The sequence below is a fragment of the Pelodiscus sinensis genome, chromosome 30 (assembly GCF_052426305.1).
Source record: "Pelodiscus sinensis isolate ZL-2025 chromosome 30, ASM5242630v1, whole genome shotgun sequence".
Lineage (NCBI taxonomy): Eukaryota > Metazoa > Chordata > Testudines > Trionychidae > Pelodiscus > Pelodiscus sinensis.
Window position 1 is genome coordinate 6,873,190 of NC_143081.1, and position 23,801 is coordinate 6,896,990.

Here is a 23,801-nt window from a genome sequence, read left to right on the forward strand (position 1 = left end):
TGGTTCTTGTATAAACATCTGGCCAGTTCGGTCGCTTTCCTCTGGGCTCTGTTAGTTTGTCCCCATCTTTCTTCAGGTGCGATGCCCAGACCTGGGCAGGGGGCTCCCCTTGAGTCCTCACCAGTGTCAAATTGTGAGGGAGAATCTCTCAGCTGCCTCACACACAGCGCTCCCGTTCATAGAGCCAGAGAGTCGTGAGACTTTTTCTCACCAGCATTGTTCTCTTGAACCAAAGGCCGTTTCTTCTCTTTTTCTGCAGTGCTCCAGCCATGCCAGCAAAATTTAATTTTTACAGACACCTTTAATTTTTTCCTTCCTACATGTCATTTCACCTCACTAATTTCAGGGCAATTCTCCCATTTTTTGTTCTATTCAGTTTTGTTCTATCCTCAATGTCCTTGTAACCCTGATTTCACAGAGATCCTTCCCCGTGCATCATTCAAGCACAAAGTGTCCAGGCACCCCTCCCCCTCACTGTTTCTCTGTCCTCCCCCACCAGGGATCAGAAGTCACCTACGTGCACATCGAGTTCTCGGTGTTGGACCCTCACCGAAGCCAGTGGAAGAACAGAGCCCAGCCTGCTGCAGAGGCACATGTGCTGTACAGCGAGGTGGTGACAAAGCCCACCCGGAAGGCAGCCAGATAAGGAAGGAGACACTGTCTGCATCTCCCTGCATCTCTGCCCCCTCCCACGAGCACCGATATCCTTAACCCTTTACACCCCAACAGCCGTTGTGAGCCATGTGGCAAGGGCAAGCAAAGTCCCTGTTGTCAAAATATGGAGGTGTCATATCAGAGATCATGTGACCCCGGTGCTGACTGTCCCTGTGTGCTGTGTACGGGGTTTGCAGACAGAGTTGTGTGTGTGCTGGGGATGTGCTGTGGGTGCAGCTGATACACAAGATGGTCCCTGACAAGGCAATGTGGATTGATGAGTGTACGTGGGTTGAACTAATGGAAGAGAAGTGAAACTGGCCAGGGTGTGACGCGGGCACGTCTGATCCCTGCTCTTGCCCTGGCTGCAGGGATTAGCTAAGAACTGACGAGCTCACAGCTGGAGACTGGACCAGGGCACCTGGGGCTGGTTTCTTCTGTAGAGGTGTTAGACTTATAAAAAGGTCTTTAGTGTTTAAATGTTGTGAAAGCTTGTTTATTAGTGTCTCCATTAATCTCACTGAGAATGGCCACACCCCATGTTACAAGGTGATATTTAATTGTTTGCTCTTAAGCTGTAAACACCCACAAACTCTGGAGAGAAGCCTGGTGAAGTGTGAAATACGACTTTGACACAGGAAGGGCGATTTCCTGCCCCGTGTAAAAAGGCCCCAGGCATCAGACAAACAACTGTGAAACATCAGAGAACACACTTTATTGATTGATCTCCACCCCTCTTGTCCCATGAACTGGACACAAACATGTGAACGTGTCACCTCTCCTTGCTCCTGGGGGGAAGTGATTCCCACACGCAGCCAGGGCTAAAACTGGTGTCACCTCCTTCGATACTACAATGAATAAGCCTGGAATTTGTGGGTTTTTGAAGGCTGATGCTAGTTACCAATGCCCTACCCCAAACACTGTCTGCATCTCCCTGTGTCCCTTCCCCCTCCCATGGGCACTGATATCCTGAACACTTTATACCCCAACAGCCCTTGTGAGCCATGTGGCAAGGGCAAGCCCAAGTCACTGTTGATGGAAGATGGAGCTGACATGTCAGGGATCATCTGAAACCCACTGACCCCGGTACTGACTGTCCCTGTGTGCTGTGTGTGTGTATGGGGAGTGCAGACAGAGTTGTGTGGGTGCTGCTGATACACAAGATGACCCCAGACAAAGCAATGTGGATTGACACATGTCCGTGGGTTGCGCCAATGGAAGAGAAGTGAAACTGGCCGGGGTGTGATGCTGGCACGTCTGATCCCTGCCTTTGCCCTGGCTGCAGGGATTAGCTAAGAACTGACGAGCTCACAGCTGGAGACTGGACCAGGGCACCTGGGGCTGGTTTGCTCTGTAGAGGGGTTAGACTTATAAAAAGTTCAGTGGTGTTTAAATGTTGTGAGATGCTTGTGTATTGGTGTCTCCACTGATAATGACCACACGCCCTGTCCTCGGGTTATTTCTAAGTGTTTGCTCTGAGACTGTGAACACCCCCATAGCCAGAGGATGAAGTGTGAAGAACAGCACTAGTCTGACACAGGAGGGGCGATTTCCTGGCCAGAGTAAGAAGGACCCCAGAGAACAGTCAAATAATTCTGTAACTTCAGGGGAGAAAACACATCACTGATTGCTGCCCCAACCCATGAACTGGACACAAACGTGTGAACTTGTCACTGCCTCTTGCCCTGGGGGGAAGTGATTCCCACACGCAGCCAGAGCTAGAATTGGTGTCACCTCCTTTGACATTACTGGACGGGAGCCTGGAATTGGTGGGTTTTTAAGGCTGATGCTAGGTACCAGTGACCCACCCCCGCCCCTGCTGTGTTTATTGCACAGTAACCAGGTCCCTGTATTTGTCTAGGGCCTCTTTAGGTTTTACTTTTGGTTTCTCCTCATCTGGCTCAGACAGAATGTGCAGCTCAGCTCCCGGGGCCAGTGTCCGTGGGAGAAGCAGGGGCCGTAACAAGGGGGAGGCGAGTGAGGCACTTGCCTCAGGCGCACAGCTGAGGGGTCACAGAAAAATAACATAGAAAACTACTTATTTGAAGACAGCGCCGCTTCACTCCCCCGCCCACTAGCATCAGCCGGCCCACAGTTTACATGGCAGGCTGCACATTGCCTCACCGGGATGCAACAGTCACCAGCCCTATTGGCTGCCCAGGACGTCAGCTGCTTTTGAGCACACGCTCAGTCACGCCAAGAGATGCCTAAAGGTACCCTAGGCAGTTCCCAGGTACAAGGACAGGGGAGAAGGGGCTCAGATTGCCCTGCACAGGGGCAAAGGTGCAGCGGGTGAGGTAGTGGGGTCAGGCTGGGAGCCAGGACTCCTGCATCTTGTCTCACCTCTGCCTGGGGCGTGGCTCTAGTTTTGGGGGAATTTGATTAGAGCTGGGGGTCTGAGAGCTGCGACCCCTGGGTTCTATGGGTCGGGGTCCAGGCCCTTAGTCCGTTGGAATCATGGTTTCCCCTCCAAAAACTGGTTCCTATGATGCTGAGCCACCTGTGTCCAGTGCTTTGTATGTTCTACACAAGCCGAGAGAACTAGGCAGTGACTGTGGCTTCTTGCAAAAGACGTTTTAGTAAACAGAAAGTAATTGAGAACGACCTTTGAGTATCCACAGGAGAGATGATCACTACATCCATCTTATCAATAGAACACGAGGTAGCGAACAATATTAATTTGAACACAATATATAACTTTGCCTCATTAAAAGCACACAAAGTACAATTATAACAAAAACTTAATAGTATCTGACATGGTGATATTTTATAATTATATGTATATATGTATTAATGGATTATTTATGCAGATCTCATAACTATAAAATAAACATTGCTGTTATTGTTATTATTGTTGTTGTTGTTGTTGTATTTCCCCTTTTTCTAAAAATAAAAAACATGAAAATATACAGGTGAGGGGTCACAATTTTATACTCTTGCCTCAGGCGCACAATTAGCTAGTTATAGCAATGGGGAGAGATGTTTCATTCTCTGCCATAGGCCGAGTTCAGTCCCACTCCTCAGGCCTGCTCGATCCCAGTGTGTCTGTGAGACTCCTCACCAGATCGGCTGCCACTCAGAGCACTTGACAGTTCTGTGTTTGGGATCCACCACGTTGTGCAAACTGATTATTTCCCCTTATTTGTGATAGAATTTCCCAAAGGAAATTCAGTGTTTGCGCCCAAGCAGTGATCCACAGATTCCACAGAACTCTCTGCACTCTATTTCCCAGGCAGTGTTAGTTTTCATGGCAAGTGGGACCCCGTTGGGTTGGATCTATTCTAGCTGCATTCACTGGTACGTAGCACACGGAAAACCTCTTCTGGTGAATCCAGCTCTTTGGCTTGGGCTGTCACAGTGTCTCCTGCCTGCATGTCTGGGGAGCATGTTCTGCAGTGAAATCTCCTGCACGGAGCCATTTCTGTTTTCACACACTGTCATTAACACCACACACGGGTCTGCTCTGACCAGAGCTCTGTCTGGTCACCAAAAGTCACAGCTCTGCTGAGTTTCCTGCATTCTGTGCTACATTGCTCCATGATGTCATCTGGTGTTTGCACGCTTGCAGAAAACTGTCTCTCTCAAAGGGCTCGTTTCTTTCTGACTTGCCATTTTCTTCAAATTTAGTCAGTATCTGACTTCCTGTTTTCACTTTCCTCACACTTAAAATTGTTACAAATGTCCAAAGCTTTCTGCCGCCCCCCCCCCCCAACATTTAATCTCCCTTATTCCTATGACTGCTACATTCAATTCAAATTTCAGTGGGATTTTTTTTTCAGTTCTCTACTGAATTGTCTGACAGTGGCAGACTTGATGGAGGCTACATGTTTGGCTTTTTGGCTTTTGTTAATGCAGCCAAGCTATTTGTGCTCCCGAGTACATGCACAGGTGTGATGGATGGGAGCCGTACTACCCTACTCTAGACATCCTAGACATTCAGGATATTAAATTGTCTGTGAAGGGTTATGCCAAGAGACAAGGGTGTCCAGAAGTCTTAGCAGAGAGCCAGAGAGACAATGGCAAGAGAATGAAAGATTTAAATTGAACACTGTGTTCCTACTGCTTGAGTTTTTGTGTGAGTTCAAAGCAGGAACTGGGCAAGAGCTGGAGTGAGCCAGGATTTTTCAGCGAGGAACATGCCTAAGGAAAGACTAAACCTTGGTACTATAGATGTGAGGGGAACAGGGAATGTTCAGTTTGACACAACCATGTTATTTTTTTATTTTGTGGTGTGGTTTGTGGTTCAACTCCTCTGTGCTTAGCCTATGTGACCCCTGACACTAACTGAATCCCAGGGAAGGAATATCTGTGCTTTTAACCTGCCTCTTCTTTGTTGCTCTGTAACATGTAGAAACCAAGTCTGTCTTCTTTGTTTTGTTAATAAAATCACATTTTAAAGAACATGATCTGCTTCTTGTATCCTAGATGGCAGGGGGTCTGTGTGAGTGTACCTGAAATACAAGGTCAGCTATTAAGAAATTACACTTTGATGTCATGCTCTGTCCTGAGGAAGGTTTGAAGAGCTTGGGGTTACCCCACAGTAAGAAGTTCTCAAGTGAGTCATCTCAAGGGGTTTTGCATTTCGATGGTGGCAACTTCCCCCACACAAAGACAGGGAATTTTGACCTTCCAGGTTTTTTTTAAACAGAAGCTTTCGTGGCAGGGCCCCAACTTCTGCACTGGAAGTTAAAGAGCGAGGAGCAGCCTTGACAACAAGCCTTTGTTCTTCTCGGTTTACAGCTTCCCTTTTGGTTGCAAACACAGGAGTTATTGAAAAACCACAGTGCTTGAAAAACCACAATTAGTCCGGTAGCACTTTAAAGACTAACAGAAGATGTAGATGGTATTATGAGTTTTTGGATGCCATCTCCATGTTTTGTTAGTCTTGAAAGTGCTACCAGACCATTTGTTGTTTTTGCAGTTTATCCTCTACACACTCACTCGGCTACCCCTCTGAAGCTTTTATTCACAGAGCTGTCGGTTTTATTCTCATTCACCGCTTATGACACCACGTCATCATCTTGGGATCCATTAAATAACAAACCGGCCAATAAATACATTTCCTAGGGAGGTTGTGGAATCTCCATCACTGGGGATATTTAAGAGCAGGTTAGACAGACACCTGTCAGGCGTGATCTAAATGGTGCTTGGTGCTGGTGTGAGGGCAGGGAATGGGACTTGATGACCTCTCGAGGTCCCTTCCAGTTCTCTACTTCAATGAGATTATGAAATGGAACAGAAGTTTTAACGCAAGACACTAGAGAGCATCTATGGTGATCTGCTGGGCACAGCTACCCTGGGTTCTCCACCCTCCTCCCCCGCACTCAAAGGGCAGTAATCTAACCTCTGGTCAGCACAACTCTCCATCCCTCCCTGGGCTCCATAATCTGCAGCCCCATTGACACTCGCCTGGGCTCTGCAAGTCATCAGCTGGTCCTGAACAAGCCAATGAGTCTGAGGACTTTCCCCCAAACTCAGCAGCACTTCTCCTCCATCTGTTGAAGGATCCCGTCCACCATTCCCAGGGGTGGACCCAGGGTAATGTGGTGAGAAGCTAAGTTCTTAGATGCCTCTGAGCTTCCCTAGATGCTTTTCTACCTTGGATTTCCTCTGGATACTTACCCATGTCCCTGCCCAGGGCCCTGCACAGGGCCTCTCTCCTCAGCCCTTTCCCAGCCAGGCTCCATCTCCAGCTGGGCATGGTCCAACCTCCAGCTCCTGTTCCTCCGAGCGGGGTCATCCCCATCCCACGGGGTCATTGTTTGGGGACTGGAAACCCTCCCCAGCCCCGTCACTCGCTGTCTGTGTTAAAATTCCCTGTAGCCCAGCAGAACTTCCCAATGTTATTTTTAAACACACGGCAGGGCCCCAGCTGGATCTGGGCCTGGCTGGAGAGTTGTCACCAACCCCCCGCTGGGGTCAGTGTGTTGTGTCTCCTGCAGTCGATGGGGCCTGGCGTAAGCTAGAGTAACTCAGCTGAGTTTCCTTTACCCCAGCAGCATCCCTGCCCCAGCCCCAGATCTGTCAGTCATTAGGTGCTGCTGGTTTAGCTCCTCCCCTCCCAGTATCAGCAGTGGAAAATTGGCAGCCGTCCCCCCCCACGCCCTGCGCAGCGAGCACCGAATTCGGTCATGCCACTGAGCAGAGCGGTGACCACACCTGAGGCTGTGACTTCCTCTGCCTGCGTCAGAGGCGAGGGTCCCATCCCCCTGTGCCCAGATGGGGCCAGTAGCTGAGCTGAGAACCCAGAGTGACCGGCTCAGCATGGCGCTGCCTCTGCTCCTGTCTCTGCTGGGTGAGCGCCCCTTCCCCCCGCCCCAGCCCCTCTGTGTGTCTGTCTGGATGCCTCCTTCTCCTGCTCTCCCAACCCCTCCCCAGAGCTCTCACCCCCTCTCTTCCTTTCTCCTCCAGCCTCGCTCCAGAGTCTCCCCAGGCCGGTGACCCCCGCAGGTAACGACGTCTCCTGGCCTTGCTGAGATGCTCGGGGTGGGTGGGAGGACTCAGTCAGTGGGGGTGGGGATCCCCTGCCTCTCACATGGGGGCGTTTGAAATTGCAGGGAAGAGGGATTCCCAGGGGCCCCCGTGTCACCCCCTGGGTGGGTCCAGCTGCCCATTCACAGGCATCTCCCTTATAAACTGCACGTCTATGGGGGCAAAGAGCAACCCCAGCTGATGGCTACTTGGGGCATCTCTTTGGTGGGTCCCTGCCCAGGTCATAGGGTAGAAGCTGCCCCCAGCCCCATGGGAGCTATGCAGCCCCTCACTGGCAGCCCCAGCAGACCACGGACACTGAGCTCCGAACTCCCCATGACACTGAGTCCCCAGTGTGGAGCTCTGTGTGGAGGGGGAGCGGGGTGTCTCTGAGTGCCCCTGGGAGTCTGGTGGTGCTAGGTCTGTGTCCCAGTTCTGGACTCCCACAGAGAGCTCAGGGCCAGGCTCACAGACCCAGAACCCAGCAACCAGGACACTAAAAGCAGGTTCAACAGAGACCCCAGAAGAGAGGCGGTCGGTGCAAAATCTCCCCCCTCCCTTCCCCACGTCCAACCCACCCTCCTCACTTCTCTGCAGCACCTTCTAGCTACTGCTGGGGGTCCTGGGGTTGAAGCACTGGCAGAAACCACCCTGCCCCTTTGGCCTCTTCCTTCCCCCAGAGCGTGGGATCTTGACTCTGCTGGGACAGGCTGATGGTGTCCTGATTGCACCTTGGTAGAATCCCCTTCCCAGCTCCTCTGTTCCCGGGAGGCGAGAGGAGCAGATTGGGGGACAGAGCAGGGAAGGGCATTGGGGGGTCTTAGGCTGTAGGGTTGAGGGGTGAAGAATCAGAGACTAGGGGAGGAATTTGCTGAGCTGTGCAGAAGGCAGATCCATGCTCTAGCAGAGGTTCCAGGAGCTGACACTGGTCAGTGTCACAAAGGGAACATTCAGGGATTGAATCCCTGCCCAGAAGTTCCGACGTGGGGAACAGACACGTGACAATGGAAGTTCTGCAGCTGACGAGACGGGGATTCTACATGACCTGGCTCCTGGGAGCAGGAGCGGCACAAATTCCAGTTGAGAATGAACTTCAGGTGTTTATCATTGGGGCGAGAGATAATGGGACACGAGAGAGAGGGAGAGAAGGAGAGAGAGAGAGGGAGAGAAGGAGACAGAGAGAGAGGGAATCAGGCCGTGGTTCATTTGGAGCATCCACACTTCAAGTGTGTTTTTGTTCAGAAAAATGGAAAGAACAGAGGGGTTTTTCTGCCGGAGGTTTTCCTCATTCTACGAGGAAGAACGCATTTTGCGATAGACTCTTTCACAAAAAGCTGCGTGTGGACGGGGAGGACGGAGGGTTTTTTGTGCAAGAAGAGGAAAAAGGAAAAAGCACAGGTGGCCTTTTGGCCCTTCTGCCCATAGCAATCAGAGCTGACTTTCGAGAGAGCATCCATGTAGTCCAGATGCTCTTTTTTGAAAAAGCTGATCGCTTTTTCCATTAGTTTTTACAGTGTGGATGTTCTCTTGCGTAAGAAGATCTCTTCTGAATAAAGCTTCCTGTGCAAGAAGCCTGCAGTCTAGACGTAGCCTTGCTGTGGGGCATTTCCCAGCATGGGGGCAGGTGTCAGTCAGAGATGTGGTTGGTTTGTGTTTCTATTTCTCCAGGGCTGATCTCTTCTCACTTCTCATTTTCTCCTCAGTGCATCCTGGTCTCCCCCTCGCCACTGACCCCCCTGCCTCTGTTCCAGATCCCCGACTGGATCCTACCCTCTCCGTGAGAGACAGCAACATGGTGTATCCCCCCGGAGAGCCGGTTACGCTTGTCTGCTCCCCTCCTCACGGTGAGCAATCTGGGGGATACAGATTCTTCTTCCAAAAATGGCAGCACAGCTCCAGCACTCTGCTCAGGGAAAGTCTAAAGTCCGAGTTCGAGTTCCCAGCGGAGAGGGGACGGGCTGGGTCCTACACTTGTGCGTACTGGAGATGGGGATCCAAAGGAACAAAGGCATTTAGGAGCAGCAGCCCCATCTCCATCACAGTGACAGGTGAGCCCGTTTCCTGCTGTTCGGTGGGTGGGTCACTGGGAATCTCAGGCCCATCCTGACACGTCAGCTTTGCCCCCTGGCTGTGCTCAGGGCCCCTCCTTGTATCTCAAACATTCCCTAGTGGGCTTGGCTGCCAGCTCATCCTCAGAGACTGGGCACTGCTGTGTGGCAGCTCACAGCACTGGGGCTCCAGATGGGCACTGCTGCAGGGAAGCTCACAGCACTGCACTCTGAGCTGGGCACTTTCAGGGAGACCCTCAATGAACATTGAGCCCTGCAGCTGCTCAACTGGTCTGTTGTGATTAGTGTCAGGAGAGGGATTGGTCACTGTCCTGTTACCATCCCACTGCTGGCACCAATATCCCAGTGGGTGAATGGATGAGATCCCAGCAGGGGTCAAAGGGCTGGAGCTTCCCTGGAGTCACTGGGCCAGTCCCAGCTGAAGTGTGGGGAGCTCCCCTGGAGCACCGAGAGCTCTGCAGCATAGTTCTGCCTCGTGCTCTTCTTGCCGCTATCCTTGTCTGTGCCTGCTGAGTGCAGCTTCCTGACACCCCCAGCCTCGGCCACACAAACCCCCCACCCCACCCTCCAGCACCTGCAGGCTGAGGTGCTCTTGGTGAGAGTTCCCCTCTCAGGTACCCAGGAGGGGAGGCTGATCCTAGCAGGTTCCCATCAGGGAGATCTCTACTGCTCTGGGTTTTCTTGGCCCGGCGGGGACGTGGTTCTTTGGCATGGAACTGAGGTTGGCGGGGGTTGGTGTCCAGGATCCCTCCTTCCTCTGCCTTGCCTGGCCCTTCTTCCACCCCCATAGAGATCTCCCTGCTGGGAACCCAGTAGGACCAGCTTTCCCTCTTCTCTTTTCCAGCCCCCCAGCTCACCGTGTCCCCACCACAGCCTGTCTACATTGCTGGGGAAGCCGTGACCCTGACGTGCTCAGCTGCTGGGGCACCTGCTGTTTCTGGGATCCGGTTCTTCAGGGATGGCCGGGAAATCCACTCCAAGAAACTCCCCTCCCCTCAGGACAGTTACAACCATCCCCTGCAGCTGTCGGGTCTGTCTGGATCACAGGCCGGAGTGTACAGCTGTGAATTCTGGAAGACGCTGTCTGGGCGAGAGCTCCTGTCAGAGACAAGCAGCCCCATCAACATCACAGTGACAGGTGAGTCCCCCTTTCTCCTGCTGTTTGCTGGCCCCAGGGCAGGGTATCTTCTCCTGATGCCCAGGGTGAGATGCTGAGCTCAGCACAGGGCCACACAGGTCAGTGTGAGCCCCCTGGAATAGCACTTCCTGGTAGGTTTGTTCATGCTAGTTTGGGGTTCAGGAGCTCCCAGTCCAGAGAAATCTTGGAAACCTGGGCCAGCTGTGGCCACTGGTGCAGGGTGCTCATGGCACTGCCATCGCAGGGGTCAGGGTGCCAGTTCTAAGCCCCCATCCCAGCAGTTTCCTTCATTATTACTGCCAGGAAATGGATGTCTTTGTGGCCTCTTACCCACTCCTGCATCAGCACCAATAGATCTGGGCGCCCTACTGCCCAAGTGCTCTGCAGGGGAACACTCTAGACTGAGGTGCTCGACACCTGGGGATGAAGGATCCCTCGGACACGACTTCTTCTATCAAAGCAGGGACTTGATCTCTTAACAGACACCTTCATCCCACTGATGTGATTGGTTCATGCTCACAGCTGAGGCACAGACCAGACATCCCTGGCCCCTGCTGTGCACTGGGTAATTCATAAATGTGCCAGGTATCCGGTGTTTGCCCAGACAGTCTGGCAATCGTGTCTTCTGTCCAGTTAAAAAAAACAGAAAATATCGGACTTTTAAAATCTCTGTTTCTCTTGGATGGAAGGCTGGCTGGGACATTTTTCTCTTGCCATGTCTGGTAGGGGCAGGGGGAACCACGAGAATTTAAAGGTGCAGCAACCTTTTTTTTTTTTAATCAGTTTGGTTTCACTTCTTTTGTTTTTTGTTTTTTGTTCAGTCAATTTTTTCCCCCGACATGTTTGGGGTTTTTTGTGAAGGTATCTGAGAACCCTAGTAGTCCAGTTGACCCAGCTGATCTCAGAGAGAGGCCCTGGATTCTCCTGAGTAATATATGGAACAGGGTTGGCAAAGGCTAAGAATGATTTTAATGGACTGTATGGAAAAAAATTACACACAAGCAAACTTTATGTAGGGGCACATTCTTACGTAATGCAAAGGTGCTTCAAAAGGAAAAATGTGAACAATATTCAGTGTTTTTACTTTGTGAGCAGGAGAAGGCAAAATGACCACTAGAAAGCAATCAATTCAGCTATATGAGACCGAGGCTAAACAAATCCCTTTTGCCATGGTAGCCAAATTGCAGTTACTTAAAGTTAATTAAGACACCAGTGATTAGCTATGAAACTCATAGAAATCAATTGAGGGAATTAGTTAACTAAGGCAGCTGAAGACAATCTAGAACCTGCTAGAGCAGAGTGATACAGTGAGGTTTGAATGGGGACCATGTGTCCTTCAAGGAACAGCTGGAACCAGTTAAAAGCCTCCCCTTTAGTCTGTTTAGTGGTGCACCTGGACTGGTGGGAGGAAAATGCAGAGCTGGAAAACTGGAACCGTAGAGACACTGTCAGGACACAAGAACAAATGGTTATAAACTGGCTAGTAGGAAGTTTAGACTTGAGATTAGACAAAGGTTTCTAACCATTAGAGAAGTGAGGTTCTGGAATGGCCTTTCAAGGGAAGTAGTGGGGGAAAAAGATTTATCTGGCTTCAAGATTAAATTAGATGGGCTTATGAAGGGGATGGTTTGATGAGATAACATGATTTTGATAACTAATTGACCATTCATTATCAGTGGGAAATAGGTCAATGCAGGGATGATAGGAGTTACTATAGAGAACTTTCTGGGTGTCTGGCTGGTGAGTCTTGCCCACATGCTCAGGGTTTAGCTGATCGCCATATTTGGGGTTGGGAAGGAATTTTCCTCCAGGGTAGATTGGCAGAGGCCCTGGTGGTTTTTCACCTTCTTCTGTAGCATGGGGTACAGATCACAGCTGGAGGATTCTCTGCATCTTGGAGTCTTCAAAGTATCTGAAGGCTTCAAAATCTGAGATCTAGGTGAGAGGATTATTCTAGGAGGGGTGGGTGAGATTCTGTGGCCTGCACCATGCAGGGGGTCAGACTAGATGATCACAATGGTCCCTTCTGACCTTAAAGTCTATGAGTCCATGAAGTCCAGGAGGGAACCCCCTGCAGCTCCAGAAAGGGGCTGGGAGATCCCTGCCTGGGAATGGTCCCTTCAGGCCCCAAAAGTCTGAGGGAGGAAAACCCCTTTTGGAAGGAGAGAGACTCAGATGAGGGATCCAGTCTGTGGCTTCGAGGTCTGAGGACGCCACGGGAGGCTGGGGGATTTCTCCACTCTCTTTCCCTCTGGCTAAGAAGCAGAGGGGCTGGATCAGACTGTGGTTTGCTCCTGAAGTAGCGGGGTCAGACTGAGCTGTGGTGAGCCAGTGCGGGGAGCTAATCAGACGGGGAGTTGAAGCTCAGCGTACCACTGCCTTGACGCCCAGGGCCCACAGTGTGAAATTAGCAGCATTGCCAAAATTCCTACAACACAGGAGCCCACATTGTGTGTGAAGGGAGCAATTCCCATCCCTAGCCCGGCCCTCGCTCATTTCTAGGGGGAGCCCCCCAGGGTCTTGGAAAGAGAGTCCAAGTCGGCTCTGAGTACATTGATTTCTGGGCACAATAGCTCCTTTGTCTCCTTCCATGTCCCTGCTGACCCCTCCCCTTTGCTGCTCCCCACAGATCCCCCTCCCCAGCCAGTGCTGAGTGTGGATCCCCCGTCTGGAGCGGTGAGTGAAGGGCTCCCCCTGCTCCTCACCTGCACGGCCCCAGGGGACACCGGCGAGAGGAGGTTTCATTTCTACAAGGAGGGAGTTGAGTTTGTTCCCAGGGATGCAGGGTCTGAGATCAGCACCATGGAGCCCGGCTCCCGCTCTGGGAAGGGCTCTGTGCTCAGCATCCCACAAGCCAGCGGGGAATTCACCTGCGGGTACGAGGACAACGTGAGTGGGAGGTGGGTCTCATCCTTCCGGAGCCAGGCTGTGAACATCACCAGGACAGGTGAGATGCCCCTAAATCCTTCATTCAGTCCCCTGTGCTGTTCCCCTGGGAGGAGACCCATCCCCAGGAGTTCTTCTGGGAAAGGGAGGGTTGAACAGGTGGCAGATGCCACATGGAAATAACATCGAAGCGGAGACTCAACTCTCTGAATTCCCTGCGCCACACACACAGGTTCTGAGGGGCTGTTGTTACTGGATTTATTCTTCCCGTGCCCATTGCAGAGATGGGGAATGGAGGCAAGGGAGGGAATGTGCCCCACGGGACCTGCAGCACAGCAAGGAATTGAATCCCCATAGCCTGTGCCCCAGGCAGGCCCATAACCCCTGGACCTTCCTTCCCCTTTTTGGCATGAGGAGCAGCAGGCTACAGATGGATCGTGCCAAGGGCAACTGTGAAGGGTTGACACAGGAAATGCTCCAAGGGCAGATTCCTGTGTGGGTCCAGATTGTTGCATGTTGGTGCAGCTGTTCTCATTTGCCCTTCCCTCCTGTTTCTCATGTTTTGCATGAACAGCTTCACCCAAAGCCTGGAACATTCTGCTGGTAACAGGCGGGGTCTTGATCGCAGCTGGAGCCCTGGCTGCTCTGATCTGCTACTGCCGTAGGAAGAAAAGAGGTGGGTGAAAAGGAGCTGGGTGCTGTGACCTCCCAGCTGCTCCCTCGATGGGGTCTAGCCAATAACTATTTTGTCATGAGCAGTGTAAGTAGTTTGAAACCACCAACATCCACAAACTACGGTACCACGAGGTGGGTATGGAGACCAACTCAAACATGCCTGGGTCAGGGTATATTTCGTTCTAAGTGACGCGCCAAAGCAGACAAAGAAGATCGAGTTCTAAAGCTCTTAGTAGCTTTTCAAACATGAATTGGACCCTGTTTGCTTTCCATAACACATGATGCCCAATAACGACCTCTGCAGCTGTTTGATTAAAGACAAATAACCGTAACCCCTCACTGGTCAGTCAGGAAAGGGGAAAACCTGTAACCTCTGTGACCCGAGAGAATTTCTGGCACTTTCTTTCACCTCCCAAATCCATCCCTCAGATGCTGCTTGAAAGACAGAAAATCATTTCTCAGGTCCTGATTCTATGTTGAATTGGGAAGGGCCAGGCATTGCCACAGCATCTGAGCATCCCCACAAGTAATTGGCTCCATGCCACAGGCGGAGACTGAGGTGTGAGAGCCACAATATTAACAGGACTGAGGTGGCCAATTCCCCTGGGGTCCAAACTCACACGGGAAGTGGGGGACACAGAGAGAATCTGAGCTTTCCCATGTCCCAAGCAAGAACTCCAGTCTCTGGGCCGAAATCCTTCTCGGGGTGTTTGGGTGAGTTGTTAGGGTTGTGGCCACGGGGTGGGGTCATGGCTATGCAAGAGCACTGAGGTGAGAGATGAGCACTATGGTCATTGGCTGTGGTTGGGGTTAAGATTAAGGGAAGAGTAAAATAATGTAAAACTTTCAGAAATCCACATGGTTCTGGACTGCAGAAATACACATCTATACACACATACAGAGACAGTTTTATGCATTTTCACCTGGTGCCCTGGTGGAAGCTTCAGACTCACACACGTACTGAAATCAACAGACACAAAGCTGAGTTTGGCTTCTGCTTTCTCAGGGTCACACACTGTAGGAATCATTCCCTCTTGCTGCTCCCCACTTCAGCTCAGTTCTCCTCTGATTCTGTTTTAGCTCCAAAGCCTCTGACAAGCACCGAGGGATCTGCGCCCAAAGAACACACCAGAAACACAAAACCCACTCATCAGAAGAAGCGACCCAAAGCCCCGGGTGCTGGAGTGGAGCAGGTGGAACAGGTAACGGGAATGGATTTATAGTGCCAAGCCCCCAGCACAGTCTGACTGCCTTTAAACTGCACGGCTGGAGTTTTGTGCCCAGTCCCAAGATGCAGCTTCCTGTCTTGGGTGGAACAGGCAGCGAACAGCCCCAAAGAGAAGTGACACAGGGTTTGTTCAGGCAGGAGAAAGGGCTGAGACGTGGTCGTCCCTTCCCCATCACTCCAAACCTTCACGTATTCCCAGAACGGTAGGGCAGGACCGAGACAGCAAGTCTTCTAGTGTTACCCTCTGTGCTGTGGTAGGATTAGTTAAAACTGAAGTGGACACTGAGAACAGTTGGTCACCGTCCTATTTGCAACATTGTCTCAGAAGGGTTATTGTGTCCCCAGCTTTCTCGTCTCCTCACTCGAGTGGCCCCATCTGTGCATCTGTTGCATGGGTCTTACTGTATAAACATCTGGTCAGTTTGTTGCTTTCCTAAGGGCTCTGTGCAGTTTGTCCTCATCTTTTTTCAAATGCAAAGGGAAGGGGGCTCCCCTTGAGTTCTCACCAGTGTCAAATTCTGAGGAAGAATCCTCTCAGCTGCCTCACACACAGCACTCCCGTTCATGGAGCCCAGAGAGACGCGAGGCCTTTTCTCACCAGCATGGTTCTCTTGACACAAAGGCCATTTTTGCTTTTTTTCCGCAGTGCTCCTGCCATCCCAGCAAAACACAATGTTTACAGCCGCCTTTAATTTTTTCCTTCCTACATGTCGTTCTTCGCACCTTCCTGAATTCCACCGCACTGATTTCAGGGCAATTTTCCAATATTTAAGATCATTTTCCTTCTATCCTCCAATGTCCTTGTAACCCCGATTTCACAGAGATCCTTCCCCGTGCATCATTCAAGCACAAAGTGCCCAGGTACCCCTCCCCCTCACTGTTTCTCTGTCCTCCCCCACCAGGGCTCTGAAGTCACCTACGCACACATCGAGTTCTCAGCCTCAGGTGCTCCCAGAAGCCAGTGGAAGAACAGAGCCCAGCCTGCTGCAGAGGCGCATGTGCTGTACAGCGAGGTGGTGACAAAGCCCACCCGGAAGGCAGCCAGATAAGGAAGGAGACACTGTCTGCATCTCCCTGCATCTCTTCTCCCTCCCATGGACACCAATATCCTTAACCCTTCACACCCCAACAGCCCTTGTGAGCCATGTGGCAAGAGCAAGCCCAAGTCACTGTTGTCAGAACATGGAGCTGTCATGTCAGGGATCATCTGAAACCTGCTGACCCCAGTGCTGACTGTCCCTGTGTGCTGTGTGTGCGGGATGTGCAGACAGAGCTGTGTGTGCTGGGAATGTGCCATGGATGCAGATGATACACAAGATGGCCCCAGACAAGGCAATGTGGTTTGACGAGTGTGTGTGGGTCCAACTGATGGAAGAGAAGTGAAACTGGCCGGGGTGTGACGCTGGCACGTCTGATCCCTGCTCTTGCCCTGGCTGCAGGATTGGCTAAGAACTGACGAGCTCACAGCTGGAGACTGGACCAGGGCACCTGGGGCTGGTTTGCTCTGTAGAGGTGTTAGACTTATAAAAAGGTTGTTATCTCACAAAGTTTAAACAATGCTTGTTTATTTGTGTCTCCATTATCTCACTGAGAATGGCCACACCCCATGTTACAAGCTGATATTTACTTGTTTGCTGTGAAACTGTAAACACCCACACACTGTGGAGAGAAGCAGGGTGAAGTGTGAAGCATGAGTTTGCCACAGGAGGGGTGATTTCCTGTCCAGTGTAAGAGGGCCCCAGATATCAGAGAAACGACCATGCAGCAGCATCAGAGAACACACTCCGCTGCTTGCTCCCTGCCCTGCTTGACTCATGAACTGGAGGCAAACATGTGAACTTGTCACTGCCTTTTGCCCCGGAGGGAAGGGATTCCCACACGTAGCCAGGCCTGAAATTGGTGTCACCTCCTCTGACACTACAATGGATGGGAGCCTGGAATTGGTGGGTTTTTAAGGCTGATGCTAGTTACCAATGCCCCACCCCTGCCACTGCTGAGTTTGTTCCACAGTAACCACGGCCCTGTGGTTTGCCTGGGGCCCCTTTGGAGACTTTTCCTTCCTTCTCATCTCACTCAGACAGAATGTGAACCTGAGCTCCTGGAGCCAGTGTCGGGGGGAGAAATGTTCCAGCCCCTGCCCTTGGCCAGGTCCAGTCCCGCTCCTCAGGCCTGCTAGACCCCAGTGCGTCTGTGAGACTCCTCAGCAGATTGTCACTGAGAGCACTTGAATGACTCGTGTCTGGGATCTGCAGCACTGAGCAAAATGTTTATTTTCCCCTTATCTGTGATAGAATTTCCTAAAGGGACACAGAGTTTGGGCCCAGGCAGTGACCCACAACTTCCTCATAACTATCTGCACCTTGTTTCACTAGGAGTGTTAGTTTTCATGGCAAGTGGGACCCCTTGGGTCGGATCTATTCTGGCTACATTCACTGGTATGTTGCACATAGAAATCCACTTCTGGTGAATTCAGCTTATTAGCTTGTGCTGCCACAGTGTCTGCTGCCCTGCACGTCTGGGGAGCATGTTCTGCAGTGAAATCTCCTGCACGGAGCCATTTCTCTTTTCACACATTGTTAATACCACACGTGGGTCTGTCTCTGACCAAAGCTCCATCTGTTCACCAACAGTTTTCTTCCTTCTGTACTTTATTGCTCCATGATGCCATCAGGTGTTCGGAGGACTTTAGAAAATGGTGTCTCTCAAGGGCTCATTCCTTTTGGACTTGCCATTGTCTTCAAATTTAGTCAGTATCTGACTTCCTGCTTTCACTTTCCTCACACTTAAAATTGTCATAAATGTCCAAAGATTTCTCCCTCCCCAAATGTTTTGTCTTCCCTGCACCCGTGAGTGAAAATTAAATTCAAATTCATGTCAGATTTGTTTTTTCAGTTCCCTGCAGCACTTTCTGACAGTGTCAGACTTGATGGAGGCTGCACTTTTAGCTTTTTTGTGGTCAAGCTATTGGTGCTCACACGGTATATACACAAGTGTGGTGGATGCGAGCCATGCTACCTTAGTTTACACATTGTAGACATTCTGTTAATAAAATTGCCTGTAAAGAGTTAAACCAAGAGACAGGGGATATCCAGGCAACCAGGAGAGACAATGGGGACAGGTGAGAGATTTGAATAGAAAACAGTGTTCCTCCTGCTTTAGTTTTTGTGTGAGTTCAGAGCAGGAGCCGGGCAAGAGATGGGCTCAGCCAGAATTTCTCAGAGATATCCATGCCTAAGGAAATACTAAAGTTGGAACTGCCGATGTGAGTTGAAAAGGGAATGTTCAGTTAGACGCAACCAGGTTATTTTTTATTTTGTGATATGATTCAACTTCTCTATGCTTAGCCCATGTGACCCCTGACACTAACTGAATGAATCTGTCCTTTTAACCTGCCTTTCTTTTTAGTTGTTCTGTAACACGTAGCAACCAAGTCTGTCTTCTTCGTTTTGTTAATAAAACTCCTTTTAAGGACTATGATCTGATTCCCATGTCCTAGAAGGCAGGGGGTTCTGTGTGAATGTGCCTGAAATACAAGGTCAGCTATTAAGAAATTTCACTTTGATCTCATGCTCTGTCCTGAGGAAGGTTTAAAGAGCCTGGGGTTCATCTCAAAGAGTTTTGTGTTTGAGTAGCTGCAACTTCCCCCATGCAAGCTCAGGGAATCTGTGACCTTACAGTGTTTTTAAACAGAAGCTTTCGTGGCACGGGATTTTAGATCTCTTGTGGGCTCCCAACTTCTGCACTCAAAGTGCCAGAGCAGGGTGCAGTCTGGACAACAAGCCTTTCTCTTCAGGGTTTGCAGCTCCCCTTTTGGTTGCAAACACAGGAGTTAGATTCACAGAGCTGTCAGTTTCTTCTCATTCTCTTCTTCTGACACAGTCTCCTGAATCTGGGGTTCATTAAATAACAAACCAGCCAATAAATAAATTGCCCAGGGGGTTGTGGAATCTCCACAACTGGAGACACTTAAAAGCAGGTTAGAAAGACACCTGTCTGGGATGATGTAAATAGAGCTTGGTCCTGCTGTGAGCGCAGGGGATGGGACTTGATAACCTCTCAAGGTCACTTTCTTGTATGAGCTTATGAAATAGGATGGAGGTTTTAACACAAGACACTAGAGAGCATCTGTGGTGATCTGCTGGGCACAGCTACCCTGCGTTCTCCACCTCTGCATCCAGAGCACATCTCTGAACTCCCCTATTCCCTTAGAAGGGACCAATTCTACATTTTATCTTCCACAAACACATTCCTCTGTTGCAGCTTGTGGCTTATTCTGGGTCTTGGAGCTGGCTTTAGGTGGCTCCTTCTTCCTCAACTGCTGCTCCGAGAGCCAGGGAACAGTCTAGTTCTGTGAAGGGCCCTTCATTCTGTGCTTTGGATTCTCCCCACAAGGTGAGCCCTTTGGACTAGAAACACCCGTCTCAGCCTGGAGGAGGAGACCCAGGTCTGAGAAACATCCAAAGGGTCTGAAGGGGCTTTGAGCACCACAAACACATCAGTGAGCAACTAAAACACAGCAGTTTCCAGGAAGGGTTATGGCCATTGTATCACAGCCCAAGACCTGCAGTAATTGTGCTGTTGAAGATGGAGCTTTTGAAGTGGGTCACATTAAAGACTGTCCCTGGTGGAGTTAATTTCAGCTGCCTGCATCCTGAGGATGGATCCAAGGTGCTGAGCTTTGGGGTATTTGCAAACTGAGCTGGGATCTCTCCCTGGGTGTTGGCTGCCAATGTTCTCTTTTGAGAGACGTGGGGAGGTTCATGTGTCTGGCTCTTGCTTTTCTCCGTGTGGACAAGGGAGCTCACCCCTTCCATTGGATCCTCACCACATTGCCTGACTTGCCTTGCTCCATCCTCGCAGGCTCAGAACAGAATGTATCACAGAGAGTAAATGGCACTTTCCCCAGCGATAGACACTGGTTTATCCAGATTGTATGGTCACCTGGCAAACAGCCCAGCACCTTGAACAGGGGATGATGTTCCCAAGTGAGAGCTTCAGAGAGCTCCAAGTGATCTTGTAGGGAGAGCACCTGCTCTCCTGATTGAGTTTCTCACATGCAGCCATGAATGGGAGCCAACACACGGGGATTTTTAAGGCTGAGGCCCCACCCCCACCACTGCTGTGTTTGTTCCACAATAACCACGTCCCTCTGTTTGCCTGGGGCCCCTTTAGGTTTTACTTTCACTTTCTCTTCATCTGGCTCAGACAGAATGTGAACCTGAGCTCCCGGGGCCAGTGTCAATAGGAGAAATGTTCCAGCCCCTGCCCTGGGCCGTGTCCAGTCCCGCTCCTCAGACCTGCTAGACCCCAGTGTGTCTGTGAGACACCTCCCAGCTGGACTGTCTGTCACTGGGAGCACTTCACTTTCTCTGTTTGTGATCCCAGCATTGAGGATAGTGTTAGTTTTCCCCTTATTTAAATTTCCCACAGGGAATACACTGGTTGGGTCCAGTGGTGATCCACACTTTCCGCACCTGGTTTCACAGGCAGTTTTAATTTTCACAGGAAGTTGGACCTTCTTGGATGGGATCTATTCTAGCTCCAGTCTCTGGTACGTAGCACACGGGAAACCCCTTCTGGTGAATCCAACTCTGGCTTGTGCTGTCACAGTGTCTGCTGTATGTCTGGGGAGCATGTTCTGCATGGAGCCGTTCTCTTTTCACACCTCGCTAATACCACACGTGGGTCTGTCTCTGGCCAAGGCTCCATCTGCTCACCAAGAGTTTTCTTCACTCTGTGCTTTATTGCTCCATGATGCCATCAGGTGTTCACAGGCCTTTAGGAGATGGTGACTGTCACAGGCTCATTCCTTTGTGACTTGCCATTTTCTTCAAATTTAGTCAGTATCTGACTTCCTGCTTTCACTTTCATCTCACTTAAAATTATTATAAATGTCCAAAGCTTTTTGCCTCCCGATGTTTTGTCTCCCCTGTGCCCAGGAGTGATAAATTCAATTCAAATTCATATAAGATTTGTTTTTTCAGTTCTCTGCAGCATTATCTGACAGTGTCAGACTTGATGGAGGCTGCACATTTAGTCTTTTGTGGCCAAGCTATTTGTGCTCACACAGTCCATGCCCAAGAATGATGGATGGGAGCGGTACTACCGTATTTTATATATTCTAGACATTCCGTTAATTAAATTGCCTGTAAAGGGTTAAACCAAGAGACAGGGGTATCCAGGGAGTCAGGAGAGAGACTGGCAAGAGAGTGAGAGATTTGAATAGAAAACCGTCTAGTTCTGTGAAGGGCCCTTCATTCTGCACCTCAGATTCTCCCCACAAGGTGACCCCTTTGGCTAGAAATACCAGTGTCAGTCTGGACGAGGAGATCCAGGTCTGAGAAACACCCACAGGGTCCAAAGGGGCTTTGGGCACCACCAACATTTCAGTGAGAAACTAAAATGCAGCCGTGGCCTGGGAGGGTTGTGGCTGCCGTGTCACAGCTCAAGCCCCTTCTCCCCCGCCCCCAAAGGCCAGTAAACGAAACTCTGATCAGCACAACTCTCCATCCCTCCCTGGGCTCCATAGTCTGTAGCGCGTTCACACTCCCCTGTCTCTATAGGGTCATCATCTAGTCCTGAACAGACCAACGATTCCAAGGACTTTCTCCCAAACTCAGCAGCACTTCTCCTCCGTCTGTGGGAGAATCTCCACCATTCCTAGGGGCAGGCGCCGGGCACTGTGGCAAGAAGCTAAGATCATAGATGCCTCTGAGCTTCCTTAGAAGCTTTTGAACCTTGGAATTACTGTGGACACGTCCCCCTGGCCCTCCCCAGGCTGTCTGCACAGTGTGTCTCTCCAGACCTCGCCTCCAGCCTCCAGTGACCAGAGGGACAGGAGAGCTTCTCCCCCATCCTCCAGCTCAGCCTGGCTGGACCCCTTTCTGCTCACCCCCAGCCCTTTCCCAGCCAGACTCCATCTCCCCTTGGACATGGCCCGGCATCCAGCTCCTGCTCCCCAGAGCAGGGTCAGTCACATACCATGAGGTCAGGGGTTGGGGAATGGAAACCCGCCCGAGCCCCCTCACTTGCTGTCTGTGCCAAAGTTACCTGCACCCCGGCAGAACTTCCCAGTGTTATTTCTAAGCACACTGCAGGGCCCCAGCTGGATCTGGGCCTGGCTGGAGAGTTGTCACCAACCCCCCTCTGGGGTCAGTGTGTTGCGTCTCCTGCAGTTGATGGGGCCTGGCAGAGGCTAGAGTAACTCAGCTGAGTTTCCTTTACACCAGCTGAATTCCTGGCCCAGCCCCAGAGCTGTCAGTCACTGGGAGCTGTTGGTTTAGCTCCTCCCCCAGTATCAGCAGTGGAAAATCGGCAGCCGTCCCCCACACGCCCTGCGCAGCGAGCACCGAATTCGGTTACGCTGCAGAGCTGAGCGGTGACCACACCTGAGGCTGTGACTTCCTCTGCCTGCGTCAAAGGGGAGGGTGGGAGGGTCCCCCCCCACCAGCCAGACGGGGCCAGTAGCTGAGCTGAGAACCCAGCTCCCAGCCCAGAGTGACCAGCTCAGCATGGTGCTGCCTCTGCTCCTGCCTCTGCTGGGTAAGTGCCCCCCTCAGCTCCCGGCCCTTCTGTGTGTCTGTCTAGAAACTCCCTTCTCTGCCCATGTCTCCCCTTCTCCTGCTCCCGCTCCCCCTCCCCAGAGCTCTCACCCCCCTCTCTGCTCTTCTCTTCCAGCCTTGCTCCAGAGTCTCTCCAGGCCGGTGACCCCCGCAGGTAACGACGTCTCCTGGCCTTGCTGAGATGCTTACGGTGGGTTGGGAGGACTCAGTCAGTGGGGGAGGGGATCCCCTGTCTCTCACATGGGGGTGTTTGAAATTGCAGGGCAGGGGGATTCCCAGGTGCCCCCGTGTCACCCACTTAGTGGGTCCAGCTGCCCATTCACAGGCATCTCTCATTGAACCTGCAGCTGCAGCTCCAGGCAAGAGGCACGTCTGTGGGGGCAGAAGAGCAACCTCAGGAGATGGCTCCTTGGGGCATCTCTTTGGTGGGTCCCTGCCCAGGCCGCAGGGCAGAAGCTGGTCCCAGCCCCCTGGGCACAACCCAGCCCCTCACTGGCAAGCTAGGCAGAGAGAGCGAGGGCTGGATGGCCATGGAGGCTGAGCTCCCACATCCCCATGACACTGAGCCCCTGGGACTGTGTGTGGAGGCGGGGAGGGGGGTGTCTCTGCCCATCCTCTGGGGGACCACAAAGGGCTCAGGGCCTGGGACTCAGACCCAGCACCACCAACCTGGACACTAAAAGCAGGTTCTGTAGAAATCCCAGAGGAAACTCCATGAGTGGGAAAACTCCCCCCTCCCTTCTTCACTTCCGGCCAGCCTGGCTTCTCCCTCCACTGACCCCTCTGCCTCTTTTCTAGATCTCCTGCCAGCTCCTACCCTCGGGAGGATCCCCCAGCGCACAGTGCATCCCCCTGGGGAGCAGGTTACCCTCATTTGCAAGGCTCCACAACCTGAGCTGGCTGGGGGATACAGATTCTCCTTTCAAAAAGGGCAGCAGGGCCCCAGCAGACAGCTCAGAGATACGGCAGAGTCCTGGCTGCAGCTCACAGCTGAGAGGGGACGGGCAGGGTCCTACACCTGTACGTACTGGAGATGGGGATCCAATGGAGAGATCTCCTCTAGCAACAGCAACTCTGTCCCCATCACAGTGAAAGGTGAGTCCCTGTTTTAATGCTGT

General features: G+C 51.5%; 1 protein-coding gene across 1 annotated transcript in view; it reads left to right on the plus strand.

Moving 5' to 3' along the window:
• The window catches only part of LOC149521079 (basement membrane-specific heparan sulfate proteoglycan core protein-like), a 141,791-nt gene that overhangs the window by 75,426 nt on the left and 42,564 nt on the right, over positions 1-23,801 (plus strand). The window contains exons 12-13 of the mRNA XM_089774210.1: positions 2,658-2,664; positions 12,962-13,279. Of these exons, the coding sequence (XP_089630336.1) occupies positions 2,658-2,664; positions 12,962-13,279 (325 nt within the window). The remainder of the gene's footprint in view (positions 1-2,657; positions 2,665-12,961; positions 13,280-23,801) is intronic.